At 35.2% G+C, this 16,404-nt stretch overlaps 1 protein-coding gene across 1 annotated transcript in view; it reads right to left on the bottom strand.

Annotated features, from left to right (window-relative positions):
* LOC143056124 (uncharacterized) overlaps nucleotides 1-13,151 on the bottom strand; it is a 98,822-nt gene extending 85,671 nt beyond the window's left edge. The window contains exons 1-4 of the mRNA XM_076229210.1: nucleotides 12,994-13,151; nucleotides 12,059-12,235; nucleotides 11,028-11,280; nucleotides 9,281-9,444 (exon numbers count right to left, since the gene is read on the bottom strand). Coding sequence (XP_076085325.1) covers nucleotides 9,281-9,444; nucleotides 11,028-11,280; nucleotides 12,059-12,235; nucleotides 12,994-13,111 — 712 coding nt within the window. The 5' untranslated portion in view covers nucleotides 13,112-13,151. The remainder of the gene's footprint in view (nucleotides 1-9,280; nucleotides 9,445-11,027; nucleotides 11,281-12,058; nucleotides 12,236-12,993) is intronic.
* Nucleotides 13,152-16,404: the final 3,253 nt, after the last annotated feature.

Here is a 16,404-nt window from a genome sequence, read left to right as displayed (position 1 = left end):
GCATCTTTACGTTCTAATATTGACATTTTTTTACAAAAAAACAAATACCAGATGCAGTAAAAATTACTTATTACAAATAACAGTGCAGTAATTTGTTTTTAAAAGAAGAAATATTGGCATTTTTAAACATTTCAAACAAAATATAGTATTCTTCAAAAAGTACAATATCCTATTGCGGCTCATGATTAAATGCATTAAAATAAATAAATGATTGCACTCTTTTTCGAAACGCACATAAGTTTATGCGTCATTATTATCCTTGGATAATTAAAATTTTGTAATGACTGATTGAAAATAAAAGTGAATTGATTTTTTATGGGCTTTACTTATCAAGGTAGGGACAGTTATTTACCTGCTTGAACATTATAATCCTTCCATTAATAAAGTGCATTTGGACAATGGAAGGCTTGAATTAACCAAGACAGGGATTTTACCAGAATAAACATAATCATTCTTCCATTCACAAGGTGCCATTTGTAGTCCTACAATTATCAATGACAGGGACTTTACAAGCATGGACATAATCATTCTCCCACTGTGCCTTTGGTAGGCCTTTTGTCCCACATGATGCCTTTGGTAAGGCTGTACTTATCAAGATAGGGATACCGTAGTTATTTACCTGCTTGAACATAATCATTCTTCCATTCACATGGTGCCTTTGGTAAGGCTGTACTTTCAAGATAGGGATACCGTAGTTATTTACCTGCTTGAACATAATCATTCTTCCATTCACATGGTGCCTTAGGTAGGGCTGTACTTATCAAGATAGGAATAGTTATTTACCTGCTTGGACATAATCATTCTTCCATTCACATGGTGCCTTAGGTAGGGCTGTACTTATCAAGATAGGGATAGTTATTTACCTGCTTGGACATAATCATTCTTCCATTCACATGGTGCCTTTGGTAGGGCTGTACTTATTAAGACAGGAATAGTTATTTACCTGCTTCAACATAATCATTCTTCTATTCACATGGTGCCTTTGGTAGGGCTGTACTTATCAAGATAGGGATAGTTATTTACCTGCTTGTACATAATCATTCTTCCATTCACATGGTGCCTTAGGTAAGGCTGTACTTATCAAGATAGGGATAGTTATTTACCTGCTTGGACATAATCATTCTTCCATTCACATGGTGCCTTTGGTAGGGCTGTACTTATTAAGACAGGAATAGTTATTTACCTGCTTGGACATAATCATTCTTCCATTCACATGGTGCCTTTGGTAAGGCTGTACTTATCAAGATAGGGATACCATAGTTATTTACCTGCTTGAACATAATCATTCTTCCATTCACATGGTGCCTTAGGTAGGGCTGTACTTATCAGGACAGGGACAGTTATTTACCTCCTTGAACATAATCATTCTTCCATTCACATGGTGCCTTTGGTAGGGCTGTACTTATTAAGACAGGAATAGTTATTGACCTGCTTGAACATAATCATTCTTTCATTCACATGGTGCCTTAGGTAGGGCTGTACTTATCAAGATAGGGATAGTTATTTACCTGCTTGGACATAATCATTCTTCCATTCACATGGTGCCTTTGGTAGGGCTGTACTTATAATTATCAAGATAGGGATACCATAGTTATTTACCTGCTTGAACATAATCATTCTTCCATTCACATGGTGCCTTAGGTAGGGCTGTACTTATCAAGATAGGAATAGTTATTTACCTGCTTGAACATAATCATTCTTCCATTCACATGGTGCCTTTGGTAAGGCTGTACTTATCAAGATAGGGATTGTTATTTACTTGCTTGGACATAATCATTCTTCCATTCACATGGTGCCTTTGATAGGGATGTACTTATCAAGATAGGGATAGTTATTTACCTGCTTCAACATAATCATTCTTCCATTCACATGGTGCCTTAGGTAGGGCTGTACTTATCAAGATAGGAATAGTTATTACCTGCTTGGACATAATCATTCTTCCATTCACATGGTGCCTTAGGTAGGGCTGTACTTATCAAGATAGGGAAAGTTATTTACCTGCTTCAACATAATCATTCTTCTATTCACATGGTGCCTTAGGTAGGGCTGTACTTATCAAGATAGGAATAGTTATTTACCTGCTTGAACATAATCATTCTTCCATTCATATGGTGCCTTTGGTAGGGCTGTACTTATCAAGATAGGAATAGTTATTTACCTAGTTGGACATAATCATTTTTCCATTCACATGGTGCCTTTGGTAGGGCTGTACTTATTAAGACAGGAATAGTTATTTACCTGCTTGGACATAATCATTCTTCTATTCACATGGTGCCTTAGGTAGGGCTGTACTTATCAAGATAGGGATAGTTATTTACCTGCTTGGACATAATCATTCTTCCATTCACATTGTGCCTTTGGTAGGGCTGTACTTATCAGGACAGGGACAGTAATTTACCTGCTTGAACATAATCATTCTTCCATTCACATGGTGCCTTTGGTAGGGCTGTACTTATTAAGACAGGAATAGTTATTTACCTGCTTGAACATAATCATTCTTTCATTCACATGGTGCCTTAGGTAGGGCTGTACTTATCAAGATAGGGATAGTTATTTACCTGCTTGGACATAATCATTCTTCCATTCACATGGTGCCTTAGGTAGGGCTGTACTTATCAAGATAGGGATAGTTATTTACCTGCTTGGACATAATCATTCTTCCATTCACATGGTGCCTTTGGTAGGGCCGTACTTATAATTATCAAGATAGGGATACCATAGTTATTTACCTGCTTGAACATAATCATTCTTCCATTCACATGGTGCCTTAGGTAGGGCTGTACTTATCAAGATAGGAATAGTTATTTACCTGCTTGAACATAATCATTCTTCCATTCACATGGTGCCTTTGATTGGGCTGTACTTATCAAGATAGGAATAGTTGTTTACCTGCTTGAACATAATCATTCTTTCATTCAAATGGTGCCTTTGGTAGGGCTGTACTTATAATTATCAAGATAGGGATACCATAGTTATTTACCTGCTTGAACATAATCATTCTTCCATTCACATGGTGCCTTAGGTAGGGCTGTACTTATCAAGATAGGAATAGTTATTTACCTGCTTGAACATAATCATTCTTCCATTCACATGGTTCCTTTGGTAAGGCTGTACTTATCAAGATAGGGATTGTTATTTACCTGCTTGGACATAATCATTCTTCCATTCACATGGTGCCTTTGATAGGGCTGTACTTATCAAGATAGGGATAGTTATTTACCTGCTTCAACATAATCATTCTTCCATTCACATGGTGCCTTAGGTAGGGCTGTACTTATCAAGATAGGAATAGTTATTACCTGCTTGGACATAATCATTCTTCCATTCACATGGTGCCTTAGGTAGGGCTGTACTTATCAAGATAGGGATAGTTATTTACCTGCTTCAACATAATCATTCTTCTATTCACATGGTGCCTTAGGTAGGGCTGTACTTATCAAGATAGGAATAGTTGTTTACCTGCTTGAACATAATCATTCTTTCATTCACATTGTGCCTTTGGTAGGGCTGTACTTATCAAGATAGGGATACTTATTTACCTGCTTGAACATAATCATTCTTCCATTCACATGGTGCCTTTGGTAGGGCTGTACTTATCAAGATAGGAATAGTTATTTACCTAGTTGGACATAATCATTCTTCCATTCACATGGTGCCTTTGGTAGGGCTGTACTTATTAAGACAGGAATAGTTATTTACCTGCTTGGACATAATCATTCTTCTATTCACATGGTGCCTTAGGTAGGGCTGTACTTATCAAGATAGGGATAGTTATTTACCTGCTTGGACATAATCATTCTTCCATTCACATTGTGCCTTTGGTAGGGCTGTACTTATCAGGACAGGGACAGTAATTTACCTGCTTGAACATAATCATTCTTCCATTCACATGGTGCCTTTGGTAGGGCTGTACTTATTAAGATAGGGATAGTTATTTACCTGCTTGGACATAATCATTCTTCCATTCACATGGTGCCTTAGGTAGGGCTGTACTTATCAAGATAGGGATAGTTATTTACCTGCTTGGACATAATCATTCTTCCATTCACATGGTGCCTTTGGTAGGGCCGTACTTATAATTATCAAGATAGGGATACCGTAGTTATTTACCTGCTTGAACATAATCATTCTTCTATTCACATGGTGCCTTAGGTAGGGCTGTACTTATCAAGATAGGAATAGTTATTTACCTGCTTGAACATAATCATTCTTCCATTCACATGGTGCCTTTGGTAGGGCTGTACTTATCAAGATAGGAATAGTTATTTACCTGGGACAACATCCCTAATGCGCCTTGAAATGAGGAACTCAAAAGTCACGTGTAAAGAAAAAATCTCTGTGTAGTGATATTGGACATGTTTCTATTTTTAACAAATGACTGAACTTAATTATTTGTGGTGATTAGGAAAGTAGAGGAACATAGAATAAATGTGTAAAAACTATGGAGCTATTGAATGTGTTCAAAATATTAAATTTTCAAAGAACTTATTGTGTTAAAAAGGGGATATTTTACGACAAGGAGCCGCATCACAACAGGATGTTCGGGGTTTGCTAATTTACGGAAAAAGTAATCTCACTTCGTACCCCGAAAATTTAACCACATATGTGAAAATGTCACAGCTTCGAAACGAGCTATCATACATATCCAAGTTTACGATATGGACTAAGCTACAGGAAAAAACGTTACCATTACCGCCTATGTAAAAACAATTAAAGATATTGAGCCACCTGCTTGGACATAATCATTCTTCCATTCACATGGTGCCTTTGGTCGGGCTGTACTTATTAAGACAGGAATAGTTATTTACCTGCTTGGACATAATCATTCTTCTATTCACATGGTGCCTTAGGTAGGGCTGTACTTATCAAGATAGGGATAGTTATTTACCTGCTTGGACATAATCATTCTTCCATTCACATTGTGCCTTTGGTAGGGCTGTACTTATCAGGACAGGGACAGTAATTTACCTGCTTGAACATAATCATTCTTCCATTCACATGGTGCCTTTGGTAAGGCTGTACTTATCAAGATAGGGACAGTTATTTACCTGCTTGAACATAATCATTCTTCCATTCACATGGTGTCTTTGGTAGGGCTGTACTTATCAGGACAGGGACAGTTATTTACCTGCTTGAACATAATCATTCTTCCATTCACATGGTGCCTTTGGTAGGGCTGTACTTATCAAGATAGGAATAGTTATTTACCTAGTTGGACATAATCATTCTTCCATTCACATGGTGCCTTAGGTAGGGCTGTACTTATCAAGATAGGGATAGTTATTTACCTGCTTCAACATAATCATTCTTCTATTCACATGGTGCCTTAGGTAGGGCTGTACTTATCAAGATAGGAATAGTTGTTTACCTGCTTGAACATAATCATTCTTTCATTCACATTGTGCCTTTGGTAGGGCTGTACTTATCAAGATAGGGATACTTATTTACCTGCTTGAACATAATCATTCTTCCATTCACATGGTGCCTTTGGTAGGGCTGTACTTATCAAGATAGGAATAGTTATTTACCTAGTTGGACATAATCATTCTTCCATTCACATGGTGCCTTTGGTAGGGCTGTACTTATTAAGACAGGAATAGTTATTTACCTGCTTGGACATAATCATTCTTCTATTCACATGGTGCCTTAGGTAGGGCTGTACTTATCAAGATAGGGATAGTTATTTACCTGCTTGGACATAATCATTCTTCCATTCACATTGTGCCTTTGGTAGGGCTGTACTTATCAGGACAGGGACAGTAATTTACCTGCTTGAACATAATCATTCTTCCATTCACATGGTGCCTTTGGTAGGGCTGTACTTATTAAGATAGGGATAGTTATTTACCTGCTTGGACATAATCATTCTTCCATTCACATGGTGCCTTAGGTAGGGCTGTACTTATCAAGATAGGGATAGTTATTTACCTGCTTGGACATAATCATTCTTCCATTCACATGGTGCCTTTGGTAGGGCCGTACTTATAATTATCAAGATAGGGATACCGTAGTTATTTACCTGCTTGAACATAATCATTCTTCTATTCACATGGTGCCTTAGGTAGGGCTGTACTTATCAAGATAGGAATAGTTATTTACCTGCTTGAACATAATCATTCTTCCATTCACATGGTGCCTTTGGTAGGGCTGTACTTATCAAGATAGGAATAGTTATTTACCTGGGACAACATCCCTAATGCGCCTTGAAATGAGGAACTCAAAAGTCACGTGTAAAGAAAAAATCTCTGTGTAGTGATATTGGACATGTTTCTATTTTTAACAAATGACTGAACTTAATTATTTGTGGTGATTAGGAAAGTAGAGGAACATAGAATAAATGTGTAAAAACTATGGAGCTATTGAATGTGTTCAAAATATTAAATTTTCAAAGAACTTATTGTGTTAAAAAGGGGATATTTTACGACAAGGAGCCGCATCACAACAGGATGTTCGGGGTTTGCTAATTTACGGAAAAAGTAATCTCACTTCGTACCCCGAAAATTTAACCACATATGTGAAAATGTCACAGCTTCGAAACGAGCTATCATACATATCCAAGTTTACGATATGGACTAAGCTACAGGAAAAAACGTTACCATTACCGCCTATGTAAAAACAATTAAAGATATTGAGCCACCTGCTTGGACATAATCATTCTTCCATTCACATGGTGCCTTTGGTCGGGCTGTACTTATTAAGACAGGAATAGTTATTTACCTGCTTGGACATAATCATTCTTCTATTCACATGGTGCCTTAGGTAGGGCTGTACTTATCAAGATAGGGATAGTTATTTACCTGCTTGGACATAATCATTCTTCCATTCACATTGTGCCTTTGGTAGGGCTGTACTTATCAGGACAGGGACAGTAATTTACCTGCTTGAACATAATCATTCTTCCATTCACATGGTGCCTTTGGTAAGGCTGTACTTATCAAGATAGGGACAGTTATTTACCTGCTTGAACATAATCATTCTTCCATTCACATGGTGTCTTTGGTAGGGCTGTACTTATCAGGACAGGGACAGTTATTTACCTGCTTGAACATAATCATTCTTCCATTCACATGGTGCCTTTGGTAGGGCTGTACTTATCAAGATAGGAATAGTTATTTACCTAGTTGGACATAATCATTCTTCCATTCACATGGTGCCTTTGGTAGGGCTGTACTTATTAAGACAGGAATAGTTATTTACCTGCTTGGACATAATCATTCTTCTATTCACATGGTGCCTTAGGTAGGGCTGTACTTATCAAGATAGGGATAGTTATTTACCTGCTTGGACATAATCATTCTTCCATTCACATTGTGCCTTTGGTAGGGCTGTACTTATCAGGACAGGGACAGTAATTTACCTGCTTGAACATAATCATTCTTCCATTCACATGGTGCCTTTGGTAGGGCTGTACTTATTAAGATAGGGATAGTTATTTACCTGCTTGGACATAATCATTCTTCCATTCACATGGTGCCTTAGGTAGGGCTGTACTTATCAAGATAGGGATAGTTATTTACCTGCTTGGACATAATCATTCTTCCATTCACATGGTGCCTTTGGTAGGGCCGTACTTATAATTATCAAGATAGGGATACCGTAGTTATTTACCTGCTTGAACATAATCATTCTTCTATTCACATGGTGCCTTAGGTAGGGCTGTACTTATCAAGATAGGAATAGTTATTTACCTGCTTGAACATAATCATTCTTCCATTCACATGGTGCCTTTGGTAGGGCTGTACTTATCAAGATAGGAATAGTTATTTACCTGGGACAACATCCCTAATGCGCCTTGAAATGAGGAACTCAAAAGTCACGTGTAAAGAAAAAATCTCTGTGTAGTGATATTGGACATGTTTCTATTTTTAACAAATGACTGAACTTAATTATTTGTGGTGATTAGGAAAGTAGAGGAACATAGAATAAATGTGTAAAAACTATGGAGCTATTGAATGTGTTCAAAATATTAAATTTTCAAAGAACTTATTGTGTTAAAAAGGGGATATTTTACGACAAGGAGCCGCATCACAACAGGATGTTCGGGGTTTGCTAATTTACGGAAAAAGTAATCTCACTTCGTACCCCGAAAATTTAACCACATATGTGAAAATGTCACAGCTTCGAAACGAGCTATCATACATATCCAAGTTTACGATATGGACTAAGCTACAGGAAAAAACGTTACCATTACCGCCTATGTAAAAACAATTAAAGATATTGAGCCACCTGCTTGGACATAATCATTCTTCCATTCACATGGTGCCTTTGGTCGGGCTGTACTTATTAAGACAGGAATAGTTATTTACCTGCTTGGACATAATCATTCTTCTATTCACATGGTGCCTTAGGTAGGGCTGTACTTATCAAGATAGGGATAGTTATTTACCTGCTTGGACATAATCATTCTTCCATTCACATTGTGCCTTTGGTAGGGCTGTACTTATCAGGACAGGGACAGTAATTTACCTGCTTGAACATAATCATTCTTCCATTCACATGGTGCCTTTGGTAAGGCTGTACTTATCAAGATAGGGACAGTTATTTACCTGCTTGAACATAATCATTCTTCCATTCACATGGTGTCTTTGGTAGGGCTGTACTTATCAGGACAGGGACAGTTATTTACCTGCTTGAACATAATCATTCTTCCATTCACATGGTGCCTTTGGTAAGGCTGTACTTATCAAGATAGGGATAGTTATTTACCTGCTTGAACATAATCATTCTTCCATTTACATGGTGCCTTTGGTAAGGCTGTACTTTCAAGATAGGGATACCGTAGTAATTTACCTGCTTGAACATAATCATTCTTCTATTCACATGGTGCCTTTGGTAAGGCTGTACTTTTCAAGATAGGGATACCGTTGTTATTTACCTGCTTGAACATAATCATTCTTCCATTCAGATGGTGCCTTAGGTAAGGCTGTACTTATTAAGATAGGAATAGTTATTTACCTGCTTGAACATAATCATTCTTCCATTCACATGGTGCCTTTGGTAGGGCTGTACTTATCAAGATAGGAATAGTTATTTACCTGCTTGAACATAATCATTCGTCCATTCACAGGGTGCCTTTGGTAAGGCTGTACTTATCAAGATAGTGATACCGTAGTTATTTACCTGCTTGAACATAATCATTCTTCCATTCACATGGTGCCTTTGGTAAGGCTGTACTTATCAAGATAGAAATAGTTGTTTACCTGCTTGGACATAATCATTCTTCCATTCACATGGTGCCTTTGGTAGGGCTGTACTTATCAAGATAGGAATAGTTGTTTACCTGCTTGGACATAATCATTCTTCCATTCACATATTGCCTTTGGTAGAGCTGTACTTATTAAGACAGGAACAGTTATTTCACATGTTCCATTTGTTTCCATACATACAGTTATCTCTAGGTTCACCATAAACTTTCTTTCTATCTCAAAGTTTTCAATCTTGAATCTGCAATCAATAACAAAATTTTGAAACCTGTAGATACAGGAAATATTACTTGTACTTTTCATTGGTGACAAAAACGGATATTTTCTACATTTTGGTCTGTGCTCTTCGTCATCATTTGTATTAGACAATAACTAAGAAGAACATGCTTAATCTGGAAACACTTCTGGTAAGATTAGCAGAAATTCCTAGCAGGTTGCCTTTGCTTTTTACATCTTTATTACTACTTTTGCCATGTTGTGGGTGTGACAAAGCTTTACTGAACTTTATTTTTTCAAATTTAATAAAAACTTTAGCTGTAAAGTAAAATTATTAGCTAGCCTGAATGTATAAGTATCATGAGGGCTATTCCATCAAAAGAAGTTTTCAATGAATTTTAAGGCCATTCGTTAGGTGACACACTAGACTTTACCCCTTCTATGCTATTGACAAGTTCCGCCTAAATTATTGAAAAGTACCAAGTACCAGTCAACATGAAACATAATGATCGAAACCCCTGATTTTTCAATACAAAATTATTAGAACCAGAGCTATCTATTGTACGTGAGCAGAGTTGTTTTTTAACCTAAAATGTATTTTGGATATGATTTTGACCATTGATGGAATTTTTGTGGTCTTTCTCCGATCAACAATAAAAAAGATGCTACTTATCTACTTATAGCACATTGGCCATTAATGCACATCAGAATACACAACCTAATACAACAAAAAGTCTCCCTAAAGACTCAAAATTCAATAAAAGAACAGAGTTCCTATGCCTCCCTCATGCACATATTGTATTAATCCATTGGCAAAAACTACAAAAAATCCTTATTTTCTTTATAAATATCTTAAGAAAAATTGGCTTGAGAGCAAATGCAATTTCAGATATAATTAATCCTTTTAAGAGACATAACTCTTTTATAATATTTCATTGACATTGATCTTTGGAAATCATCCAAGACATTGCTGATATAACTTTAGAGACAAATTTGAAAAATAAACAAACGAAAAACATTGCTGATATAAATATGATACAAAACTTATAAAATTGGAGTAAAAATTGTACATGTGAGAGTGCTCAACTATGAACTTTTCTATATATAATCAATGTGTTCAATGAGCATTACTCTTATAAAAATTGTTTACATGCCCTAAAATGTCATAGACAAAGCTAATAGAAAGGATTGTATATGTGAGAGTGCTAACAAGACCAGACAGACAAACAGGTGGATGCCAGGTATTTCTTTGTCCCCCCAACAATGTGTTGCATAAGGGATATTTAACACACAAGTTGTCAACAATCAAGGCTAACCAGACATTTGTGCTTGGTTTTGTCTAACATGTGTAAAACAGAAAAACATCTCTCAAATATAGTAAGACTGTAATGTTGTTGAGATGCCTTGAAGTTTCAAACAGAGCTCAAAATAATTTGCCAGCCTAACATTGGCAAATACAATGAAACTTAAAAGAAAAGTGAGGAAGAAATTAGCTTATTGGCCTTTTTAACTAATGCCCACAACATCAGTCAATTTTTGTAACCACATCAAAAACCTAAAAGTTATCCAATCCAAACTTCTATAAAATCTTGTACTATAAGTACTTACTCAAGACCAATCACTCCATGTAATTTTACTTTTACAACTTCCCCATATGTATATCCAAACAAACTGATGCTAATTTCCAACTTCTCTATGCCAATGGTCATTTCACGTTTACAGGGATCCAGTCTCAACTGTGTGTTAACATTCCTATTGATCCTTGGGAAGCTGCTACAACAGGTGACACCGGTACAAGAGCTGTACAGATGACAGATGGTACCAAATTGCAACACTGGTAATTCTACATATTCTTCACAAGCTGAAGATAGAAAATACAGAAATTAATTTCAAAATATTTAAAACGATTAAAACTAATTACAGAATATAGGTGAAGAATCTTGCTTATTTTGTTTGAAAACTTTGAAAAAAATCTAAAAAAAGTACTGTAAATAAAAAGTTGCCAACTTCAATTGGCAATTTGATGTTCAGAAAAAATACAGTTTTAGAGGCTATGCGTTGTATAGGCAGTAAAACAGATATTTGCAACCATCAAATCAAATTTGACAGGGGCAACTCTTTAACTACAATACTGCTATTCTTTTTTCAAATGCATTACAAAAAGAAGTAAAAGGTTGGAGCTTGAAAAATGTATAAGTTTGAAACAAAAACAATTCTTCGAAACTTCACAAATCATGTTGGTGCATTGATGTCGAGGCTTAATTTTATGTCATACAAATGAAAACTTACAAACTGAAGGTAATTACCGGTATGTTACTTTTATGATTCAAAATTGGATAAAATCACTAAAACATGGTTTTTGAGGTAGGTATGGTTTTATTTTGATAATATTGTAGTGATCAAACATTTGTTGATCAATAACAGGTGAACAACTTGAATATGCAATCTTTCTGTGAAGTTTGAAGGATCTAGGTTGAAAACTGTAGACAAACTCAAAGCTAAGATCAGTTTTCAGTGTACCTACATCATGTGATAACCAATGAGAGTTTTCTTACCTCTGTTCCATCCTTTATCATTGAAATAGTACGATATATTTGGTCACATGACAATCATATGATTTAACACAAGAGTATTCTTACCTCTGTTCCATCCTTTATCATTGGGATAATATGGTATAACAGTCTGATCACAAACATTGTCCATCATGTAAGGTGCGAGAGCTGTATCATGCAGTAATTGGGCAATAGTGTTAACATCTAGGGGTACTGTGCTGTTAGGTATGCTCTTCTCATCTAAGTATTCACTCAGACTAAACTCTGAAAAATATCTAAATATTTCTAGCAAAATTTTTCTCACAACATTTGAATAGTGTTCGAACTGAAATGTTTTCTGCGTAGCAATAAAAGACATGTTTATGCTAACTGCAAATCAAAATTAGGTAAAGATATATATAATATGTGTACATTGTAGGAAAATATAAAATCTATTTGACAAACTTAAGAAACAGGGAAAAACGAGGCTCACCAAATTTTTCTCCTGTTTCTTAGCAAGTTCAAATGAATTTTATACTTTCCTAAACACAGTACAAATATTGTTTTTATCCTGCAAATCAATATTGAACTCATTCTTTTTTATTAACTTCATAATCCTCGAAAAAATCAACAAGACTTTAAAACAAGCCGCAATGAGAACCCCATATTATGGCATTTTAAACAGTGAAGAAAACAGAAAATTCAATATAACCAGTCCCTTGCAACAGAATTTTTATTGCTTCATAATATCTGTAAACATGTATTTGAATAGTATAAAGATCGATTATAGGATAATAAAGGACAGGGCCATGAGCACATGATATGCCTGTCACTTATGTAAAAAGTTTCATAACTCCTCAATGTAAAATCAGAAATTTATTAAAAAAAAAAAACTTAAGGAAGGTTACTTTAACAGATTTAAACAGTATGGACAAATAGAAGGACAATCAACAGTATCGCATAATACGTCCCGTAAAAAGTGTATTAAAATGCATATTATTTTCCATGGACAGTATGTATGACAGTTGATCAGATTTACTTACCAGGTATGACAAACTGTGAATCATAGTCACATTCAGCTTTGGGTAACCTGTGATCCTGGAATACATTGGTAAACACTTCACACACCCCTCCTGATTCTAAACATACTGATATATTCATAGAAACAGCATATACTTTATCTGCTGTTAGATCATCTATCACAAAACTGAAATTAGAAAAAATCAAAGCTCTTGTGAGCACTGAAGGTAAAGATTACTTTCATTGGTAAACACTTCACACGCCCTTTCAGATTCTAGACATACTGATATTTTCATAGTACCAACATTAACTCTATCTGCTGTTAGATCATCTACCACAAAATTGATATTAGAAAAAATCAAAGATCTTGTGAGCACTGTGGGTAGAGAATAAACATTTGAGCCAGCCGGACATTTAATATCTGATTCCGATTTTAATCCCTTAAGACTAAGTCACAAAAGGCAATTATGGTAATCAGATGGCCATTCCAATGATAATGACATTAGATTAAAAAACTATTTTAAACTTTACTTTGATATGAATTTGATGTTTGGATGTAAACTGTTAAATTGGCAGTACATCATTCAAAGTGTGCACACCAGCATGCTCATATCTGCCATAGACTCTTTATTTGTGTAAAATGACATGTCAAAAACTTTATTTTCGTTTTTAAAATCACGTTTTTCTAAAACCGGATGTTGACTTGACAATAGTAAAACATGGACCATAAACGGATACGTAAAATCCGTGTACTTTACAAAGCATGATTGAGTGAAGAAGCTCTTTCCACGTTATTTCCTCAACAAAATACTTGAAATGAACGTTTAGATACAGGTATCAATGATAATTTTAGCATTTTAAAGAAATAAAGGATGCATAATTAAATTTCCCACCTTTGCACATGCACACACATGTTCTAGTTCATTCAACGTAGTTCTGATGATTTTTCGTTTAAACCTTTTAAAATTTTTCATCAAATCATGTAGATAAACTAATTTCTTATAATTTTAATCTTTTGGACTAAATCAATAAGCTACAAACTGCTGAAATGTAAGAAAATAAGTGTGAATAGACCGATCAATTTATACGATGTCCGGTACTGAACATAGTTTACCTGTCACCTGAACAGGAAGATATCACCTGTCCAACAACGTTAACTAATTAGCCTTGATTAAAATTAGAAAGTATTGAAGTAGGGGTTGTTTTGATAGTAATTAATCATCATGTCACTTTTATGACCTGAAATGTGTGGATGTTAAAGGCAAAAGGTTGGGTCAAAAAGATCGTGAATTATGTTAAAATGACAGAAAAAGCCTTGAAAACTAAAATGTATATGACCGTTTCATGCTTTGCCCAGCTGGACTTTTACCGGACATTATACAAATGTCCGGAATATATGACCGTTTTGGAAGCCCTACAGAGATTGCTTTCTTTGGTTAACACTTCATACACCCCTCCTAATTCTAGACATGCTGTTATATTCATAAAAATAGCATATACTATATCTGCTGTTAGATCATCTCACACAAATAAAAAATTAAAAAAGATCAAAGCTCTTGTGAGCACTGCGGGTAAATATTTCTTTCATTGGTAAACATTTCACCATCCCCTCCTGATTCTAGACATTTTAATATATTTATAGAAACTACATATACTTTATTTGCTGTCAGATCATCTGCCACAAAACTGAAATAAAAAATAAATATGATATGGATTGGATTGAATATACTCTTGACAAATATATGATAAAACTTTGACATCAAACAAGAATGTGCCCAAAGTACACGGATGCCCCACTTGCACTATCCTTTTCCATGTTCCATGGACCGTGAAATTGGGTAATTATCTAATTTGGCATTAAAATTAGAGAGATTATACTATAGGGAACATATTGTACTAAGTTTCAAGTTGATTGGACTTCAATTTCATCAAAAACTACCTAGACCAAAAATTTTAACTTGAAACTCCCACTTTCATTTTCTATGTTCAGTGAACCGTGAAATTAGGGTCAAAAGTCTACTTTGGCTTTAAAATTAGAAAGATCATATCATAAACAACAAGTGTACTCAGTTTCAAGTTGATTGAACTTCAGCTTCATCAAAAACTACCTTGATCAAAAACTTTAACCTGAAACTCCCACTTTCATTTTCTATGTTCAGTGGACCGTGAAATTTGGGTCAAAAGTCTAATTTGGCTTTAAAATTAGAAAGATCATATCATATGCAACAAGTGTACTAAGTTTCAAGTTGATTGGACCTCATCAAAAACTACCTTGACCAAAAACTTTAACCTGAACCGACGCACGGAAGAACGGATGGACGCACGAACGGAGCCACAGACCAGAAAACATAATGTCCCTCTACTATCATAGGCATAAAAAGGTCTTAATTTCAGATACAATTTTTTTCTTTTTTTATATAAAATACATACATGTACCCAAAAAGTTTAAAATGATTCAGGTATAGCAATGTTGATCAAGACTAAATTATTAATTACACAAATTTACTCATTGTGTCTGGTACAGTAAAAAAAAAGCTAGTGACCAACTTCTATTTTCAATACTTACTCCAAATTAAAAACTTCATTCATGGCATAATGTTGCACTGTACCAAAGCTAAAGTCTATGAGTGTATAGTCTAAATCAATACCCTCCAGTCCTATGAATATTTTGTAGTTACATGGATCCAGTCTAACATATCCATTAAAGGTCAGGTCGAGGCTTGTAGAATCCACACAACAATCCACAGCTGTACACGATGAGTCGAGGTGACATGTGGTATAACTACCCAAAGGTAATAGAGAACCAACAGGATTGGCACAATCTAAAAATAAACAACAATCAACAGCTGTACATGATGAGTCAAGGTGACATGTGGTATTACTACCCAAAGGTAATAGAGAACTGATAGGCTCCCTACAGTCTAAAATAAACATTTCACACCTCAACAACTTGGGGTAGATTCTATCATTACCATGAATATTGATTCAAAAGCAGGAAATATATCTTCTTAATTTATATATGCTATCATTACTAATAGATCCAAGAGCAGAAAAGGAAAAAAAATCAAGGTTTATTACAGAAAAGTTTCCTTTTTTCTGCTAAATCATTTTTTTTGGTTGTGTTATTCTGTTGTATAAAAAAAAATTCCTGAGGTTTTTCAATTTTGTATGTGACATTACTTAAAAGAATTCAACAAGACTCGTACAATTTACAGTTCAAGGATCCGGAAATTTTTTAACACAATTTCTGTCGTTTTAAGATGTCTTAAATATGGTGCCCTTTTTCAAATTGTCCTCATCACATGATCACTAGATTCATAGTATCAACAAACTTGTATTGGCTGTTTCATCACATTTACTTCATGAACTTTCTTACCACTTTACTTAAGCATTCAAGAAGAGTTTAGAGAAGGCAACAATTTAGAATTTATATT

Source organism: Mytilus galloprovincialis, chromosome 13 (genome assembly GCF_965363235.1).
Source record: "Mytilus galloprovincialis chromosome 13, xbMytGall1.hap1.1, whole genome shotgun sequence".
Taxonomy (NCBI): Eukaryota; Metazoa; Mollusca; class Bivalvia; order Mytilida; family Mytilidae; genus Mytilus; species Mytilus galloprovincialis.
This window is presented reverse-complemented; position numbering and strand designations above follow the sequence as displayed.